The 16,250-nt window shown below is 35.0% G+C and overlaps 1 protein-coding gene across 1 annotated transcript in view; it reads left to right on the top strand.

Moving 5' to 3' along the window:
- Nucleotides 1–16,250, top strand: part of LOC137391845 (histone deacetylase 6-like) — a 61,573-nt gene that overhangs the window by 39,096 nt on the left and 6,227 nt on the right. The window contains exons 13-24 of the mRNA XM_068078387.1: nucleotides 2,083–2,226; nucleotides 2,490–2,672; nucleotides 3,986–4,154; nucleotides 5,705–5,835; nucleotides 7,547–7,745; nucleotides 8,916–9,002; nucleotides 9,135–9,194; nucleotides 9,872–9,961; nucleotides 10,155–10,326; nucleotides 11,872–11,938; nucleotides 14,105–14,324; nucleotides 15,554–15,700. Of these exons, the coding sequence (XP_067934488.1) occupies nucleotides 2,083–2,226; nucleotides 2,490–2,672; nucleotides 3,986–4,154; nucleotides 5,705–5,835; nucleotides 7,547–7,745; nucleotides 8,916–9,002; nucleotides 9,135–9,194; nucleotides 9,872–9,961; nucleotides 10,155–10,326; nucleotides 11,872–11,938; nucleotides 14,105–14,324; nucleotides 15,554–15,700 (1,669 nt within the window). The remainder of the gene's footprint in view (nucleotides 1–2,082; nucleotides 2,227–2,489; nucleotides 2,673–3,985; nucleotides 4,155–5,704; nucleotides 5,836–7,546; nucleotides 7,746–8,915; nucleotides 9,003–9,134; nucleotides 9,195–9,871; nucleotides 9,962–10,154; nucleotides 10,327–11,871; nucleotides 11,939–14,104; nucleotides 14,325–15,553; nucleotides 15,701–16,250) is intronic.

A 16,250-nucleotide genomic window follows, 5' to 3' on the forward strand; every position in this document is an offset into this window, starting at 1 on the left:
ATATGTACAATAATTGAAATGACTCAGTCTAAGTTCATATATGTACAATAATTGAATTGACTCACTCCAAGTTCATATATGTACAATAATTGAATTGACTCACTCCAAGTTCATATATGTACAATAATTGAAATGACTCACTCCAAGTTCATATATGTGCACTAATTGAAATGACTCACTCCAAGTTCATATATGTACAATAATTGAAACGACTCACTCCAAGTTCATATATGTACAATAATTGAAATGACTCAGTCTAAGTTCATATATGTACAATAATTGAATTGACTCACTCCAAGTTCATATATGTACAATAATTGAATTGACTCACTCCAAGTTCATATATGTACAATAATTGAAACGACTCACTCCAAGTTCATATATGTACAATAATTGAAATGACTCACTCCAAGTTCATATATGTACAATAATTGAATTGACTCACTCCAAGTTCATATATGTGCACTAATTGAAACGACTCACTCCAAATTCATATATGTACAATAATTGAAATGACTCACTCCAAGTTCATATATGTACAATAATTGAATTGACTCACTCCAAGTTCATATATGTGCAATAATTGAATTGACTCACTCCAAGTTCATATATGTGCAATAATTGAAATGACTCACTCCAAGTTCATATATGTGCAATAATTGAAATGACTCACTCCAAGTTCATATATGTACAATAATTGAAATGACCCACTCCAAGTTCATATATGTACAATAATTGAATTGACTCACTCCAAGTTCATATATGTACAATAATTGAATTGACTCACTCCAAGTTCATATATGTACAATAATTGAAATGACTCACTCCAAGTTCATATATGTACAATAATTGAAATGACTCACTCCAAGTTCATATATGTACAATAATTGAAATGACTCACTCCAAGTTCATATATGTACAATAATTTAATCGACTCAGTCTAAGTTCATATACATGTATGTACAATAATTGCAAACAACTGTTTTGCATTCAGACGTTTCAGTTCGGTCCACATTCTAATCAAGCAAATATAGTGAGTACTTTGTCAAGGTCACTTATACACTAAGCATTAGCTCATCTCACTCTCCTATCTCCTAAACATCATGTTCTAATAATTTTGTCCACACCTTTCTTGAATTTTAATAACTGCGTTTATATTTATTATGTTGCATTGAAACAGGTTTTCACCAGCCATAAATTGTGGCTTTCATTTGGAGTTGTCTTCTCACATCATTAGCCTCAAACTATTTGCTGCAATAAAAATAGATGGTCGCAACGAGCCCTTGTCTTTGAGTCTATGTACTTAGTTCTGTGGAGAATGTGAAGATAGGCGTGTTAGTTGTTACTACTTGTTCCTACGGTGAGCACATTCATCATGCTTTGATAGTCAAACTATATGAGTATAGTTCATATACTCGTATAGCTTGACAAGTATATAAAATGAATAGTATATAAAATTATAATCATTTAGTTTCATATACTTATAGGAGACTATGAGTATATGAGACTATAAGGAGACTATAGGAACTGGCAGTTAAATCTTTCCAAAATTAGTTTTTTGGCATCTAATGTGTACCTCTCTTCGCAGTGTTTAGTATGCTCCCTAGCATTTATCTGTGCTTGATTGTGATTCGGAGGCTACAAAGGATTCTGTGATTGACCAATTTATGTTATGGGTTCACACTGAGTGTGACTGTTAGCTTCTTCGCACTTTTAACATATGAGTGCTTTGCTATTTCTCACTAGTACTCTGGCAGCCTCGTTTACTGTGAAATATCGTCAGGTGAGCCAATGAAGCGCCGAGAATAAATATGTGCACAATTATTCAGCAATGGCTAAGGTGGCTAACTACTGCAGACGTTACCGAGTCGAGCCATTAAGCTGAATGGTGTGAGTTCAAAACCCACCAGATGCAATCTTTTGTCACAACCACTATGGCTTCGGACAAGCGAACATATACGGCTGTTATTATAGTAGAGATTCTTATAGAAAAGCTTATCAGACCTTAGTGACAATGTGTGAAGATGTTTGATAAAATGCTAGACTATTCAGGCTTATGTTACTAATGTACCTTTTTTGTAGAGGTCCGGCGCCGTTTGTAACTGGTTCTCCCGCATATCATGAGCTCAATAAGGAAACCCCACAGCCAGAAGATGTCAAAGAAAAGTTTAGTGAGCAAATAAGAAAGATTGTTGCCGAGCATCCAACAAGAACTACAACAGCGAGGTTGGGCTATTTAAACTTTATCAGTAGTTCACAGTCATGGCTGAGGTTATTTCGTAACTGTAGGCCTAAGGCTATGTTTTGTTTTTTGAGTACATACATAATTCTATGAATGATGAAATTGTATGTCTTGTTGGGAAGTCTTCACTTTGCATTAATGTTTTAGAACCACCTTTAGTTCTCTGCCAAACATCTGCTGGTTTGTCGTTGTTGGGTTACGATGTGGAGTGTATATTCCGTGGATATAACTGTTGTTTCGTGTGCAGGTCTAGCTATGTATATGACGAAGGCATGCTGAAACACAAATGCGCCATGGATCCAACACACCCGGAAAAGCCTGAAAGGATAGCTCGAATTCATCAGATGCTGGAAGACTACGGGCTGCTCAGCAAGTGTATCAAACTAAAAAGTCGTAAGGCAACCAAGGCTGAACTAAGCTCAGTGCACAGGTAATAATGGGAGTTATCCCCTACTAACTCGCGTGTTTTAAAAGTTTACTGTTTTTAGTTGCTAGTAATACATGTACATGTTAAGAAGGATATTATCAGCCAGTTTTACCCAACTGTACCTCACTAACAGTTGTGACATGCTTTAATCATACGATTTCAGACCTGAGTCTCTGTCATTTATATCCTACAGATTGAGCAGAATGTTACTTTTTGGCGCAGACATTTTGTGGCAGGACTTTTTGGCGTGACGATTTCTGGCATATGGCGTTTCGGCACAGACATTCGGACGCATGTTACGAGTTCAGAATTTATCTATCTTTCGTTGTGAGTTATTACGGCTCAACAAATTTTAAGCAAAGCGACAATTAAAAATTTTGCATAACAGCTACATTTACCTATTTGACAGATTTAGTTCATGAAATTTTTTAACCCAATTTGGCGATGCGAACGTAAACATTCATGTAATTAACGAAATAGTGATTAAAAGTGAAAAAGTGATGAAGACCGAAATTGCCATGGACCATCAGCTGTATCAGTTGGAGCTGCTCACGTTAAATGTACAATAAAATGCCTAGTAAAATACTGAACTAAACGAGTAAAATACACCAAACTGAAATAAAATTTCAGTTTCTTTGTTCTTACATATTTCTCATGTATATGTATACTCTTATGTGTGAAGTTTCATGAATAATATGTTTTTGCATGCTTTGTTATTATCATCGTGTTATTTAGTTATCGTATATTTGCATAATTTAATTGGTGTAAAAATAGCACTGCTAAAGAGTCTGGTGCCAGAAAGTCCTAGAACTGAAATTGCTATAGGAGTTGTTCGCCGTTTCTATCATGCAAGTGGCAAATATTGTCTGCTGTTTATATCAGACAATAAGAAATAGAATAACAGTAAGAAGAAGAATAGGGAATAAGAAGTAAGAGGGAATAAGAATAAGAGTAGATTTGCAACTTAATGTGAATATCTATCGTGTTGTCAATACGGGTCATACGTCTTTGGTTTTTGTCTATTTAATTGTTTCATAGTTTTACCAAATAACATCAAATGCTCTCCTCCATTTTGCAGGATTCTTAATGGCAAGGAGCTAGCTTAATAATCTGCTAAAAAATATTTTCTTTCTCTCACCGTTTACTGTCCTTAATGTATCTTTTTCTTGTTGCTCCGTTTTACATCTCCTGGGAATTTACCTGCTACTGCTTCATATGTTACCATCTAGCGCTATAATGTGAATCGATACTCAAACCTAAGACTTGGTATATATTTTCTAATTGTGACAGTCTCGGCGGGTGCTTATCTATTGCAGCCAGAAATACATAGCAGAGTTGAAGGCATTAGAAAGCACGAAACCTCGAGATTTCAAAGAACTTGAGGAAAAGTACAACTCCATCTACCTTCATCCTGACACATACAGTTCTTCTCTACTGGCTGCTGGCAGCCTCCTCAACATAGTCGACTCTGTCATGACCAACGAGGTAGGTCTCTATTGGATATAAATAGCTTATGAATTTATTTCTGATCAGTTGCTCTTTAGTCTTTGGTAAATTTATTTGCCTCTTTCATGCAAGGTCACAGAGGCTTTAGTTAAAACTAGTCTGCCGCTCTGATCTTTGAAGAAATGTGATAACAAGTTCTTGTCTCAGTTTTTAAAGGTTTACGCAGTTCTGATTGGGAGGTTATTCGACCTCGTCCCTATTAAGAGGCTTTGTGTTGATTTGTTTCAAGATTTTGTCAAGCGAACATCTTATTTTCTTTTACAGCATTGTAGCTCATCTAGTTTGAATGACCTTTGAAAAACCTTCAGGGTTATTCATGTTAAAAAATTATTCTTTTTCATGGTTAGTTATTTGAAGTTTGATTAGGTTGGTCTGCAGTTAAAACACATTTTTATTATTATTGTTGAGTTTGTACTTTACCATGTTAGTAAATGAAGATATAGGAAATTATACAGTGTATGAACATGTGGGCTACCTTGTTAAACCTTATTTTTTAGTTGTAATCTATTGAAATTGCTCTGTTAAAAGTTAAAACCTGATTTCTGTCTTCTCATGTTTTCTTTTTGACATGTAATCAAAAACATAATTTTGTTGATTACTACTGCCAATAAAAAGTTATACTGTACATAAAAAATCTATTAGAGTAACTATTGCAGCATTTGTCATGCGGCATTCGTCAACTCGTGATGGTGCCAATAGCGCACCGGGTGAGTTTCAGAGTGCTCTGAGTGTACCTGTAATAAATACCTGCTCTCCATTTGGTTTGGGCTAGAGGAATTTACCTCAACTAATTAAGAAATAAGACTATTGAATTATATTTCTATTGGGGGCATATTTATGAACTCGTTATTAATGTGACCATTAAAAATATTTTATATCTATTTATTTTGACTTGCTAAACAATAATTAATTTAAACAGGAATGTCTGCCATGTTAACCACGCTATGTCGTAGGGGTCCATAATGTGGCGGGTTTCATGCAAAAAGTCAGAAGGGAAAATAATTATGGCATCAAAAGAAGAATTTTCAATCTGCAACCCTCAGCTGTATATACATACGTCTGGCATATGTAAAGAACTTTTCTGTGTCCGGGTACAAACACATAGAGTTGTCTGCTCTCTCCAAAATGATATATGTGAATACGTATGAAACATAAATGTTATATAAAATCCTAATATTTAAAGTATTATTGTTATTATAAATTCAACTAAAGCTACTAAATATTGTAACAATATAATGATTATTGATTTCTTGAAGAATGAGCCCATACGTGGCTATCTCCGAGCAAGTTGGCAAGTAGCAGATGTACACATCATGAACACTTGTACCACGGCCTCTTTCGATGTTGTTTTTATATAGCATAGGTGTGATTGACTAATAATTTTACACACTTGTAAAGCTCTAAGTAAGGGTGGCTAGCCTGTGTACCTAGTAACCACTCTAGGTAAGGGTGGCTTTGAAGAGCCAACACTAACACTCACACACTTTCATGTTTAGGTTTCTCTCTAGTGCTTATTGTTTTGTATACAGAGTAGAAACGGGTTCGCTATAACAAGACCACCAGGTCATCATGCCGAGGAAGGGACAGCATTTGGATTCTGTTTTCTAAATAACGTACCTGTGGCTGCCAAGTACGCCCAGGAAAAGCATGGAGCTAAAAGGTAGATACCCACTGTGTGTGCAGGCAGACGTTATTTTAATCTATAACCATTAATAAAGTAGATATACATGTATGTATCTTTTTAAATTTCAAGTTCAAATGGTAAAAACGGGAAGGAAGAGTGATTGATTAAATGGCATACTCACTATTGTGCTTCATTTTGGGTGAAAAAAAGTAATTTGCAACAATAGATGAACATGCAGAAATGTAGTCAGAAAAACTGCACAACCGCAGCCTTAAAGAACTATTTGTCCAGTCAAGCACTCATGGTGAAAACATGAAGGTTTTTATGGTATTGTTGTGACATTTTACGCATAAATCATTTATACCCATTGTACAATCTTTATCAGCTTGTAACTTACAGTTGCTGATCAACTTGCACTGATTGGAATATATACCCATGTATTTTCGCATATACTGCGACCTTTAAAGTAAAAAGATCACCCTTAAAAGTTGGTGCGTCTTATACAACCGATATAAAAGTCAGACCTTGTGTTCTACATACAGACTTTTCATCTTGCATGGAAGCAATCGGTATCATTTTGGTTGTAAATATAAATGGTTGATTACATACTGGCAATTTACTGATTGACTTAAGACCTATTTCAGGACTATTTTTTCGATTAAGCACTACTGTTCCAAGAAAGATTCTGATAATGCTTCACTACTCTTTTATTCACTCTAAATTATGCTACTCGATAGAATCATGGGGAAATGCTTCTTGGGTTCATCTTGACAAATTAATTAAGTTTCAAAAAAAAATATTGCGTATTATATATAAAAAGCCTTTTGGTTACCCAACTTTTGATTTATTTCACGACTCCAAGATTTTGACTGCTGATAGAATGTATCATTACAAATCACTTATTAGAGCACACAAACTGTATCATTCACAAATATTTCAAAAACCTTCACATTATAACACCCGATTTCAATCATCCTCGTTTCCTAGTCCTTTTTATTCTTCATCTGCTGGTCAACGAACATCTAACTTTGTGATGTCTGCACCCGAATAAATTGCTAGCCTCATTGAAATTAATAAAACCTATTGGTGAATTTAAAACGGAGATAAGGCTCCACCTTAGCTCGGCTTGGTGAGTATTAGTGTCTACGCCTTATGCTGTCGACTCGGGCCTGCGACCGGTTAGCTCTGCTATTTCGCACTGGCCCCATCATCTCTATTTTTGTTTTATTCTTGATATACGATTGTATGAAACTTTTCTTTGTTTTCTTGTTCGTATGTTTGCAATTGTATGTATTATATATTTGATGAAATAAATCACACGCACACACACAATTTTATTTCTTAATAAAAGTAGATATTACATTACAGTAGAACCTCGGGATACGGTGGCCCTAGGATACAGTTTTTTAGGTTGTGATGTGGGATATGGCATTTCTTCAGCTCATAATTATGGTGTTTCGGCCAGTTTACAGTGCAGCCAAGAAAGTACTAATTTGCCGTCAAATTGGTCAAAGTTCTGCCACAATACCTTAGAGCGATCTGAGACTATCCATTGTTTACAGTGTAGAACCAACGGAAGATTGCATCACTTTTTATAATTACTTTTAAGCACAATTAATTTATCAGTCGTCTTATAGATTTGTTATATGTTAAATTCATCAACATTTGTTCCAATTTTGTATCTCGTCTTAGCTGACGGTCGCCTTATATGCCTTAATATATAATAAGTGTGTATGCTCATATGTAGGATAGCCATAATCGACTGGGACGTACACCATGGTAATGGTACACAGCACATGTTCGAATCAGATAACTCCGTGCTCTACATCTCTCTCCACCGATATGACAACAGTTTCTTTTTCCCTGGCTCTGAGGACGGAAACTATGACAAGTTTGGTAAAGGCAAAGGAGTAGGATACAATGTGAATATTCCTTTCAACAGGAAGGTATGCCTATGATTCATATGATATGATGGAGTTATCACACTATTTGACTTACTACTTGAGTTTGTAATCGTATTATTTGTCTTCTAATTTTCAAGTTCGCTGTTGTCCTATGGTATAAGGTCTTATGAGTGTCATATTGCTTGTCCTACTGCCAATATCTCTGTAATAATTCTACTTATTATAGAAGTAGAATTATTATAGAAATTATTATATTATTTCTATAATAAGACATAGAAATAATATAATAATTAGTTATATTATTTCTAATATAAATAGTTATTATTTATACTAGAAATAGTATAAATAATATTATATTATTTATACTAGAAATAGTATAAATAATATTATATTATTTATATTATTATCTTATAATAATGTAAATAATATATTATTTTATTATTATATTCTTTATATTATAAATATAAATTATATTTAATACTATTATTGAATATTATTTATATTATGTAAATATTATTATTTATATTGTCCATATAATTAACAATATTTATACAAATTAAATATTATTAATTGAATATTATTATTATTATCTACAGAAAAACTGGCGTTGCTTAATGTTTGAGCTCGAAACGGGAAGTGTTATACGTTATGTTAAAGGAATCTTATTTTAATATTAGTTTTAAATTTTCGTGAAAGTGTCTAAGACATCAATCAAGCTTACAAGTATAACCAAATAGAAGCCGAGAGTCTTAGCGTCCATAGAAAAAGTTGCTACGCTGTTGTACCTATAGAAACAGTTGTCATGTCGTGGCATGCATAGAAACAGTTGCCCTCTTGATAGGTCCATAGAAACAGTTATGTTGTTGCATCTATAGAAATGGTTGCCATGATTTTGTATCCATAGAAATAGTTGTTATCTCAAAACACTACTTGTCATGACTGTTGCATTAATGATCATTTTGCTGTTTTCCCATCATACATAACTAAGAGTCGACTGCGACTTGCACGAGTACCATATATAGAATTTCCCAAATTCAGATGCTGATGCTTCTATTTCAGCAGAGTTTGTAGTCTTTCTTGGCTTTATACAGTTAACTGCTAGTCAGCTAGTATTACTAGCTTCTACAGCAAATCAAACTGAGGGGTCAAACTGAGGGGTCAACTGAGGGGTCTGATTGGCATACACTACTCATTGTTTTCTTTCTCATATAGTGGATAGACTTTAGGTCAAGCCGACCTCCGGGTGACCCTGAGTATATCGCTGCATTCCAACAAGTAGTCATGCCAATCTGTTACGAGGTAATTTGCACCTGTTATTTTCTATCCCATAATCCATTTCATAATCTAGCCTCTGGTGCTAGTATTATGTTTTATCGAGGAAGCAACTACACACATGGATGTTAAGTGGTTCCATGTTACTATATGTTTTAGTTTGCTCCAGATCTGGTTTTTATATCTGCTGGATTTGACGCTGCCAAAGGTGATCCACTGGTAAGGGCTAGTGTCTCACCTAAACTATGCAAGTGATCCGTGTTAGTTTTTTTCCGAATTGATCATCTTTTTAAAAAATCTTTATTATACTAAAATATATTATTATTTATTAAATCTTTATTATACTAAAACATATTATTATTTATTAAATCTTTATTATACTAAAATATATTATTGTTTATTAAATTTTTATTATACTAAAATATATTATTATTTATTAAATCTTTATTATACTAAAATATAATATTATTTATTAAATCTTTATTGTACTAAAATATATTATTATTTATTAAATCTATTATACTAAAATATATTATTATTTATTAAATCTTTATTATACTAAAATATATTATTATTTATTAAATCTTTATTGTACTAAAATATATTATTATTTATTAAATCTATTATACTAAAATATATTATTATTTATTAAATCTTTATTATACTAAAATATATTATTATTTATTAAATCTTTATTATACTAAAATGCCAATTCACCAATTCAACATTTCTTAAGAGTGCTTTCTAGTCATTCAGCTTGCTTGATATATGTTTCCTTGCTATCAAGATAAGTTGTGTAGCTGCAATGCCCATGTATATAACCGCAAACATGAAACCTGTCTTTGGCAGCATTATAGTAACTATATCTGTATGATTGGACCTTGACACTGTTGCAGGGCGGATACAGTCTGACACCAGGTGGTTATGCACACATGACCCATATGCTTTCCTCCCTCGCTGATGGCAGGCTTATCTTAGTTTTAGAGGTTTGACCTTGACCTATTCTAGCACATCTCATGGATATTGACAAAGATTAGATACCTTAAAATTGCTAACTTATTAAAGGCAGCTTCTCCAAGTGGATTGAACTAACAGCTAATAGTGTGCTGGGACAGCGAGTTTTGTAACCTGAATAGTAAATCACTTGCAATTTAATGGATGAGTTGTTCATTTCTTTAGGGTGGATATAATCTGAACTCAATATCAGAAAGCTTCTCTTCCTGTGTGGACATCATGATGGGTGGTACACCTCCAAGAATTGACGACACCGAGCCAGATTCTTCTGCTGTCTCCACTATACAAAATGTCATAGCCGTTCACAAAGCCTTTTGGAAGTCGCTTTGCTGTGACGGTATGCTTATAGTTTAAAAATGCATTGTCCTTCTCCAGGTTTTGGATTATTTTCTCGAGTATCTTGTATTTGGCAATTTTTTTGTATGTGCCACATTCAGGAGAGCAAACACAGTACAACAGTGCTGACAAAATGCCAATTTCTGGGACTTGAGCTCTACAATGCTGAACAAAATAGTGCGGACACACAGTCAGCAATCCATAGCTTTTCAGCTTTAGACTTAAATAGCTTTCAAGATATTCCAGATAGTTCTCTAAAACTATATACACTATGTTTTGGTTCTTTATGCTGTTAATGATATAATGAGTTTATTTTTATTATTTTTGGTCAAGTTAAACACTATTTCATGGAGCATACTGACTAGTATGACCAAAAGTTGAAGTTTTAATTAAACAAAACATCTCTGATCGGAGAAAATTTAATTTTTGTTATGGTTTGAACAACTTTTTGTAATATGCTGCCTCTGAAAACAGCTGTTGGGCTCAGGAAATTATTTTAGTATTTGGTGGGCTCATCCTCCAGTAAGTGATCTTTGGCAATCTTAAAGCTTTAATTACAATAGAAATGGTTCAATGGAAATGGAAAAGGAGAGGAGATAAAAGCTAATTGTCTCCTAAAACAAAATTAAAACAATTTTGTTTTAGTAAAATAAAATAGTTTTTTTAAACTAGATTAGTTGAATTTATTATTGTCTAAGTATCTTATCGATAATATCTCCATATATCCATAGTAACTGAATGAGAGACAAAAAATACGTTGAAATAACAATTTTAGTTTGAATTAACTTGTTTAAGAATTGCATCCCAAGTATTTTCTTCGGCACTGTATATTAATTAGTGCACTTTCCAATCCCGTGAACTGTGAGAGATGGTCATGAGTAATCAGTGTATGCATGATTATCCATAGGAGGGGTGATGCGATTGAGTGGTCTAGTGGCAGCACGCTTGCTTATGAATCTGACACCACTGGTTGATTCCTGTGGGAAGCAATTGTTTTTCCCTAATGCTTTTAGCATGGCTACGGTTGCACCCGGCTCTTATTATAGTAAAAATTTCAAGCTGACCACTCTTATTTTTTATTTCTAATCAGTTCTGTGACTGGTTGTTTATGGATGGTTGACACTCCTTCACAGGTGGTTGTTTATGGATGGTTATCTAATTTAACTATAGCAATGAAGATGTCACTGTGCATTTTTCATACTCATTGGATAGAAATATTGTAGTTATTTTCTGTCAGATTCTGCCACAAAACAGTTCAACTCTGTAAACTAGCCAGTATTTCAAATCGTCTGCTATTGTACAATCTATTTGGTCAATCAGGTAGAGGAGGCTTGACACTCCTTCGCAGGTGGTTGTCATTTTTAGACAGGTGTTTAGAGAGTTTAGTAATAAGACAGATTGAGGTGGCTGGCAATATTAACATCATACTATGGAAGATGTGAAGATGTGTTACTCATTGTCACGGACAAACCTCTAGCTCTCAGCCTGCATGAATATTGAATGCTCGTATGAATATTGGAGCTAAGAATCTTCTTGTGTTTTGTAGCTGTTTTGCCACTCAGCAAAAAAGAACTGGAGCAAGACAAGGAGTCCACTGAGGAAAAAACTGACAGGTACCCATCATATTTATTATTTCTTTTACTTTTACTCTCAATCCTGCTCACTCAGAATCTTGTAGTTTGCTTTAAGATCTTTACAATTTACAGTAAAACCTCCATTTAAGCGCCATGGTGCTCTATTTTTCAACCCTTCTCCTAGAGTGGTGCTTTATTAGAGGTGACGTTCAAATAAAGGGAGATTCACATCGTCAGATTGCTGAGAAGATAAATTCACCCTTTTACGGGCAAATCGATTGTCGCCTTATTTTGTGCTCTCCTTCAGGCGCTGCGACATTTACCCTTTTGAACGCAAAAAATTTGCTAACTTACCTCCAACTTTTCTTAGGCCTTTAAATAAATATACATGAAGAAGCTGATACATGTCTATACTGGTTGATATCTATTGCTCACAATTAACCTATGATGATCTTATAGTCTGCATTGAAATTGGTTGAAATTTTGAAGTTTTTCGTTTCATTTTAAATTTTATAACTATATTGAACAAGATTGCATAAAAGCTCATTAAATTCATTGATATTTTTGCTACAGTTTGCAGCCAAAACGGCTTTTATGCGCAATTAAACAGAAGTTACGAACGTTGATTTATTGTAAGCTGAGTTCAGATTACCGCAATCGTGCTATCAAATAATATTACTAAGCTATATATTAATACTAGCTGTGCAACCCGGCGTTGCCCGAGTATTAAAAATCAGCTTATAAACAATGATAAGTAAAGAGCGTTGCCTGCCACTTACTGTTAGCCTGGCAGATTGCCAATGGAAAATTTTAGTAAGCTAACTAATGACAATCACTTACTTATTAAATTACCCTGCGTAGTATGCACAGCCGTTGGGTATGTGCTCTCATATAGCGATTTATATTGGCAAGCCATCAACTCATTCTCTGTTGTGGCCTATTGGGTAGGTCATCGGACTAGTGAATGGTAAGGTCTGAGATCAAATCTTCTTCGGTATGAGTTCTTTATTCCAAGACTTTAATAGCTATAGCCGGAATGCATGCATACAAACATACTTATGTAGGTATGACGATACGTAGGTATGATGATACGTAGGTATGACGATACGTAGGTATGGTGATACGTAGGTATGACGATACATAAGTATGACGATACATAGGTATGGCGATACGTAGGTATGACGATACGTAGGTATGACGATACGTAGGTATGACGATACGTAGGTATGACGATACGTAGGTATGACGATACGTAGGTATGACGATACGTAGGTATGACGATTCGTAGGTATGACGATACGTAGGTATGACGATACGTAGGTATGACGATACGTAGGTATGACGATACGTAGGTATGACGATACGTAGGTATGACGATACGTAGGTATGACGATACGTAGGTATGACGATACGTAGGTATGACGATACGTAGATATGTCGATACATAGGTATGACGATATGTAGGTATGCAGTGATGAGTATTTTGCTTACAAAAGGTAAAAACCCCTGATAGCATTAATAGTAAATATTAACTACCGCATTTTTCAGGCTGTAAGTCTGGTTTTTTTTAGTTTTGATGGTGGTGCACCTTATACTTATGAGCTACTTCTTTATCAATCGAAAAGCAAAAAGAAAAGTTGGAGTTGTTGAGAAACTTGTAAGGCGAAAGGTGAAAGGCAAAGATTACTCTTACTGAAACAAAGAAAATATAAAAATAAAAGTCAATCACGGGCTAAAAGCTAGGTGGCTGATTCTTCTATCTTCGGTGTCAGTGTAGTTGAAAGGATTGGCGTTGATGAAAATTTCATTGAATTTTAGCTGCCGGGGAATTTGGGTTGACACAGATAGTTTTGGTAAATTTGTCAGCATGTTATTTATGCTGTAGTCATCGGCCTAACTCTGGACATGTTAACATAACATGTCAAGAGTTACGCCTTCATGTTATGTTATGGGTTATGTTAATACATCAGGAGTTATATTAACATAACTTAACTCCTGACATGTTATGTTAACATGTCAAGAGTGTCTTACTGATGTTAAGCGGGTCTTACTCTCTCATATTATAGTAGGTAATTACTACTACTCACTCACCCATTTACTTTAAGCAGCTTATATACAGCTATATACAGCTTTTTGTTCCTCAGAGTGCTTTTATATTTATATTTCTGGAGTTGTTCATTGGTGATGTTGATTTATTTCTCTCAGCCTTGTGGAATTATTGGTGGGGAAGCTTAAAGCAATGGCAGTCGAGGAGGGATCTGCTACGAAGGAAAACTCGAGTGATGCTAAACCTTCGACTCCGGCAGCCAAGAGTGATGAGTCCAAGGGTACAGCAGAAACATTAGCAGCCGGAGAGGTGGCAGCAGGAGCAGCGGCAGCAGGAGAAGCGGCGTCAGGAGCGGCAGGTGCTGGGGCAATGGATGAGGTTTGCATTGTGGAGTCTTGTTTTCTATTGGCTGTTTCACCAGAGTGTTATCTAGTTGATCCTTTTCTGGATGTAGCGCCATTTATGTTTTCTATATATTTTGCACCCTCTAACGGTCAGAGAGACTTTAATGTCATTAATGTCACCTGTTTCAGCGATGTTTTAAACGGTTTGTCGTATATGTCGAAGCATAAGACCGAGTCAAACAAGGGATTTTCTAGACTAGTTGATTTATTACATTTTTCGACTGTTGTTTTTGAAAAAAAATGAAAAAGCTTTCGAGTTACAAAATGAATTTCAACACTCCGTAACAACGTAATGGCGTCGTATGCTGCTGTCGAAGAAGATTCTAAACGTTTATCTAAACCTTTTGAAATTTTTAAATCAGCTTTTAAGCCACCTTAGGGACAAATATGAAGACAAAAGATCAGATGTAGACCTGAGAGACTTTGAATCAGACTGTAGTAGTATGTATAACTTCTTATTGGCATTAATAGTCATCAAAAAAATGGTGTTTTTCATTACACGCTAGAATAAAGAAAAATAATGAGACAGAAATCAGGAATTATTAAGTTGAACAAAAGTGTTTTAAAAGTTGGCAGTCTAATAGTATTGCGCAGGAGTCAGGATTGTGAATTGTAGGTTGTACTAACAAAATATTCATTAACTGAAGCATACGATGTGGGATGTAGTGTGTTGGTGTCACAGAATAGAAAATGATGTTTGTCATACGTGTGGAGGATAGATATAAATATTCTGGGCACTGTTTACATGGAATGGTTCTAATTTTTCTGATGGTCAATCTTCTCAGGCACACTAAAATCACGGTAATGTCAATAGAAGAAATTAAGGATGTTGATATGATTTGTCGTTATTAGTACCAAATTGTCGAGAATGTTTTGCTGGCTCCTTTTCTTTTTGGGTCCACATAATATGAAACAAACCATTTTTTAGTTATGACCAAAATAGTAAATATTGGAAAATCAATAAAAAATTTTAATTCGCTCGTGGAGGGGTAAACTCTGAAAATAAATTTGCTCTCAAATAGTTAAAGCTAGAAACCTGAGCAAAGAGGCACCCATTGAATGAACTTGGCTTTTTCATTGCTAACTTAACTATGTGCTTTGATGTCAAGTTTTTCTAGCGCTAAACGTCTTTAAGGGATTTTATAATCCAACGAAATGTACAAATTGAGTGGAGTACTAACACTGCTTCCTGTTTTCTGTTAGTCAATGGAGATGTTTGCGGTCACCCCGTTGAGCTGGTGCGCTCACATAGAAGATAACTTGCCTCTTCCAGGAATGTTGGATACGTCCTCACCTTGTTTGGATTGTGGGCATGTGGGAGAAAACTGGGTTTGTTTGACCTGCTATAAGGTGAGCCAAGCTGTATTTTTAGTCCCTGGCTCATATGCTAAATACATATCAGTCAGTTCTCAAAATGCGTACTTAACGATTTGTAAATAAATATAATTTTATAACATGCCAGAATGCTTTGTAGTTTATGTTAGTAACCACTATAACCGTAAAACCTTTAATTGAACGCTACATCTATTTGACCGCCAACTCTATTTGACCGCCACCTCTATTTGACCGCCACCTCTATTTGACCGCCACCTCTATTTGACCACCACCTCTATTTGACCGCCACCTCTATTTGACCGCCACCTCTGTTTGATCGCCACCTCTATTTGACCGCTAGCTCTGTTGGACTGCCACTATAGGAGGAGAGTTGGAAAATAAAGCACCGCCCTCCAATTGAACACCATCTCCATTTGAATGCCACTTTACTAATCAGTGATCAAAGGTACCTATTGCTGTTTTGATAGACTTTGATACTTATAGTTTTGCGAGCAAATATACCATACATTGATCGTGTGGTAAACACTTAGGGATCACACAAGTATGGATGTACATGGATTATGTA

Source organism: Watersipora subatra, chromosome 3, assembly GCF_963576615.1.
Source record: "Watersipora subatra chromosome 3, tzWatSuba1.1, whole genome shotgun sequence".
Lineage (NCBI taxonomy): Eukaryota > Metazoa > Bryozoa > Gymnolaemata > Cheilostomatida > Watersiporidae > Watersipora > Watersipora subatra.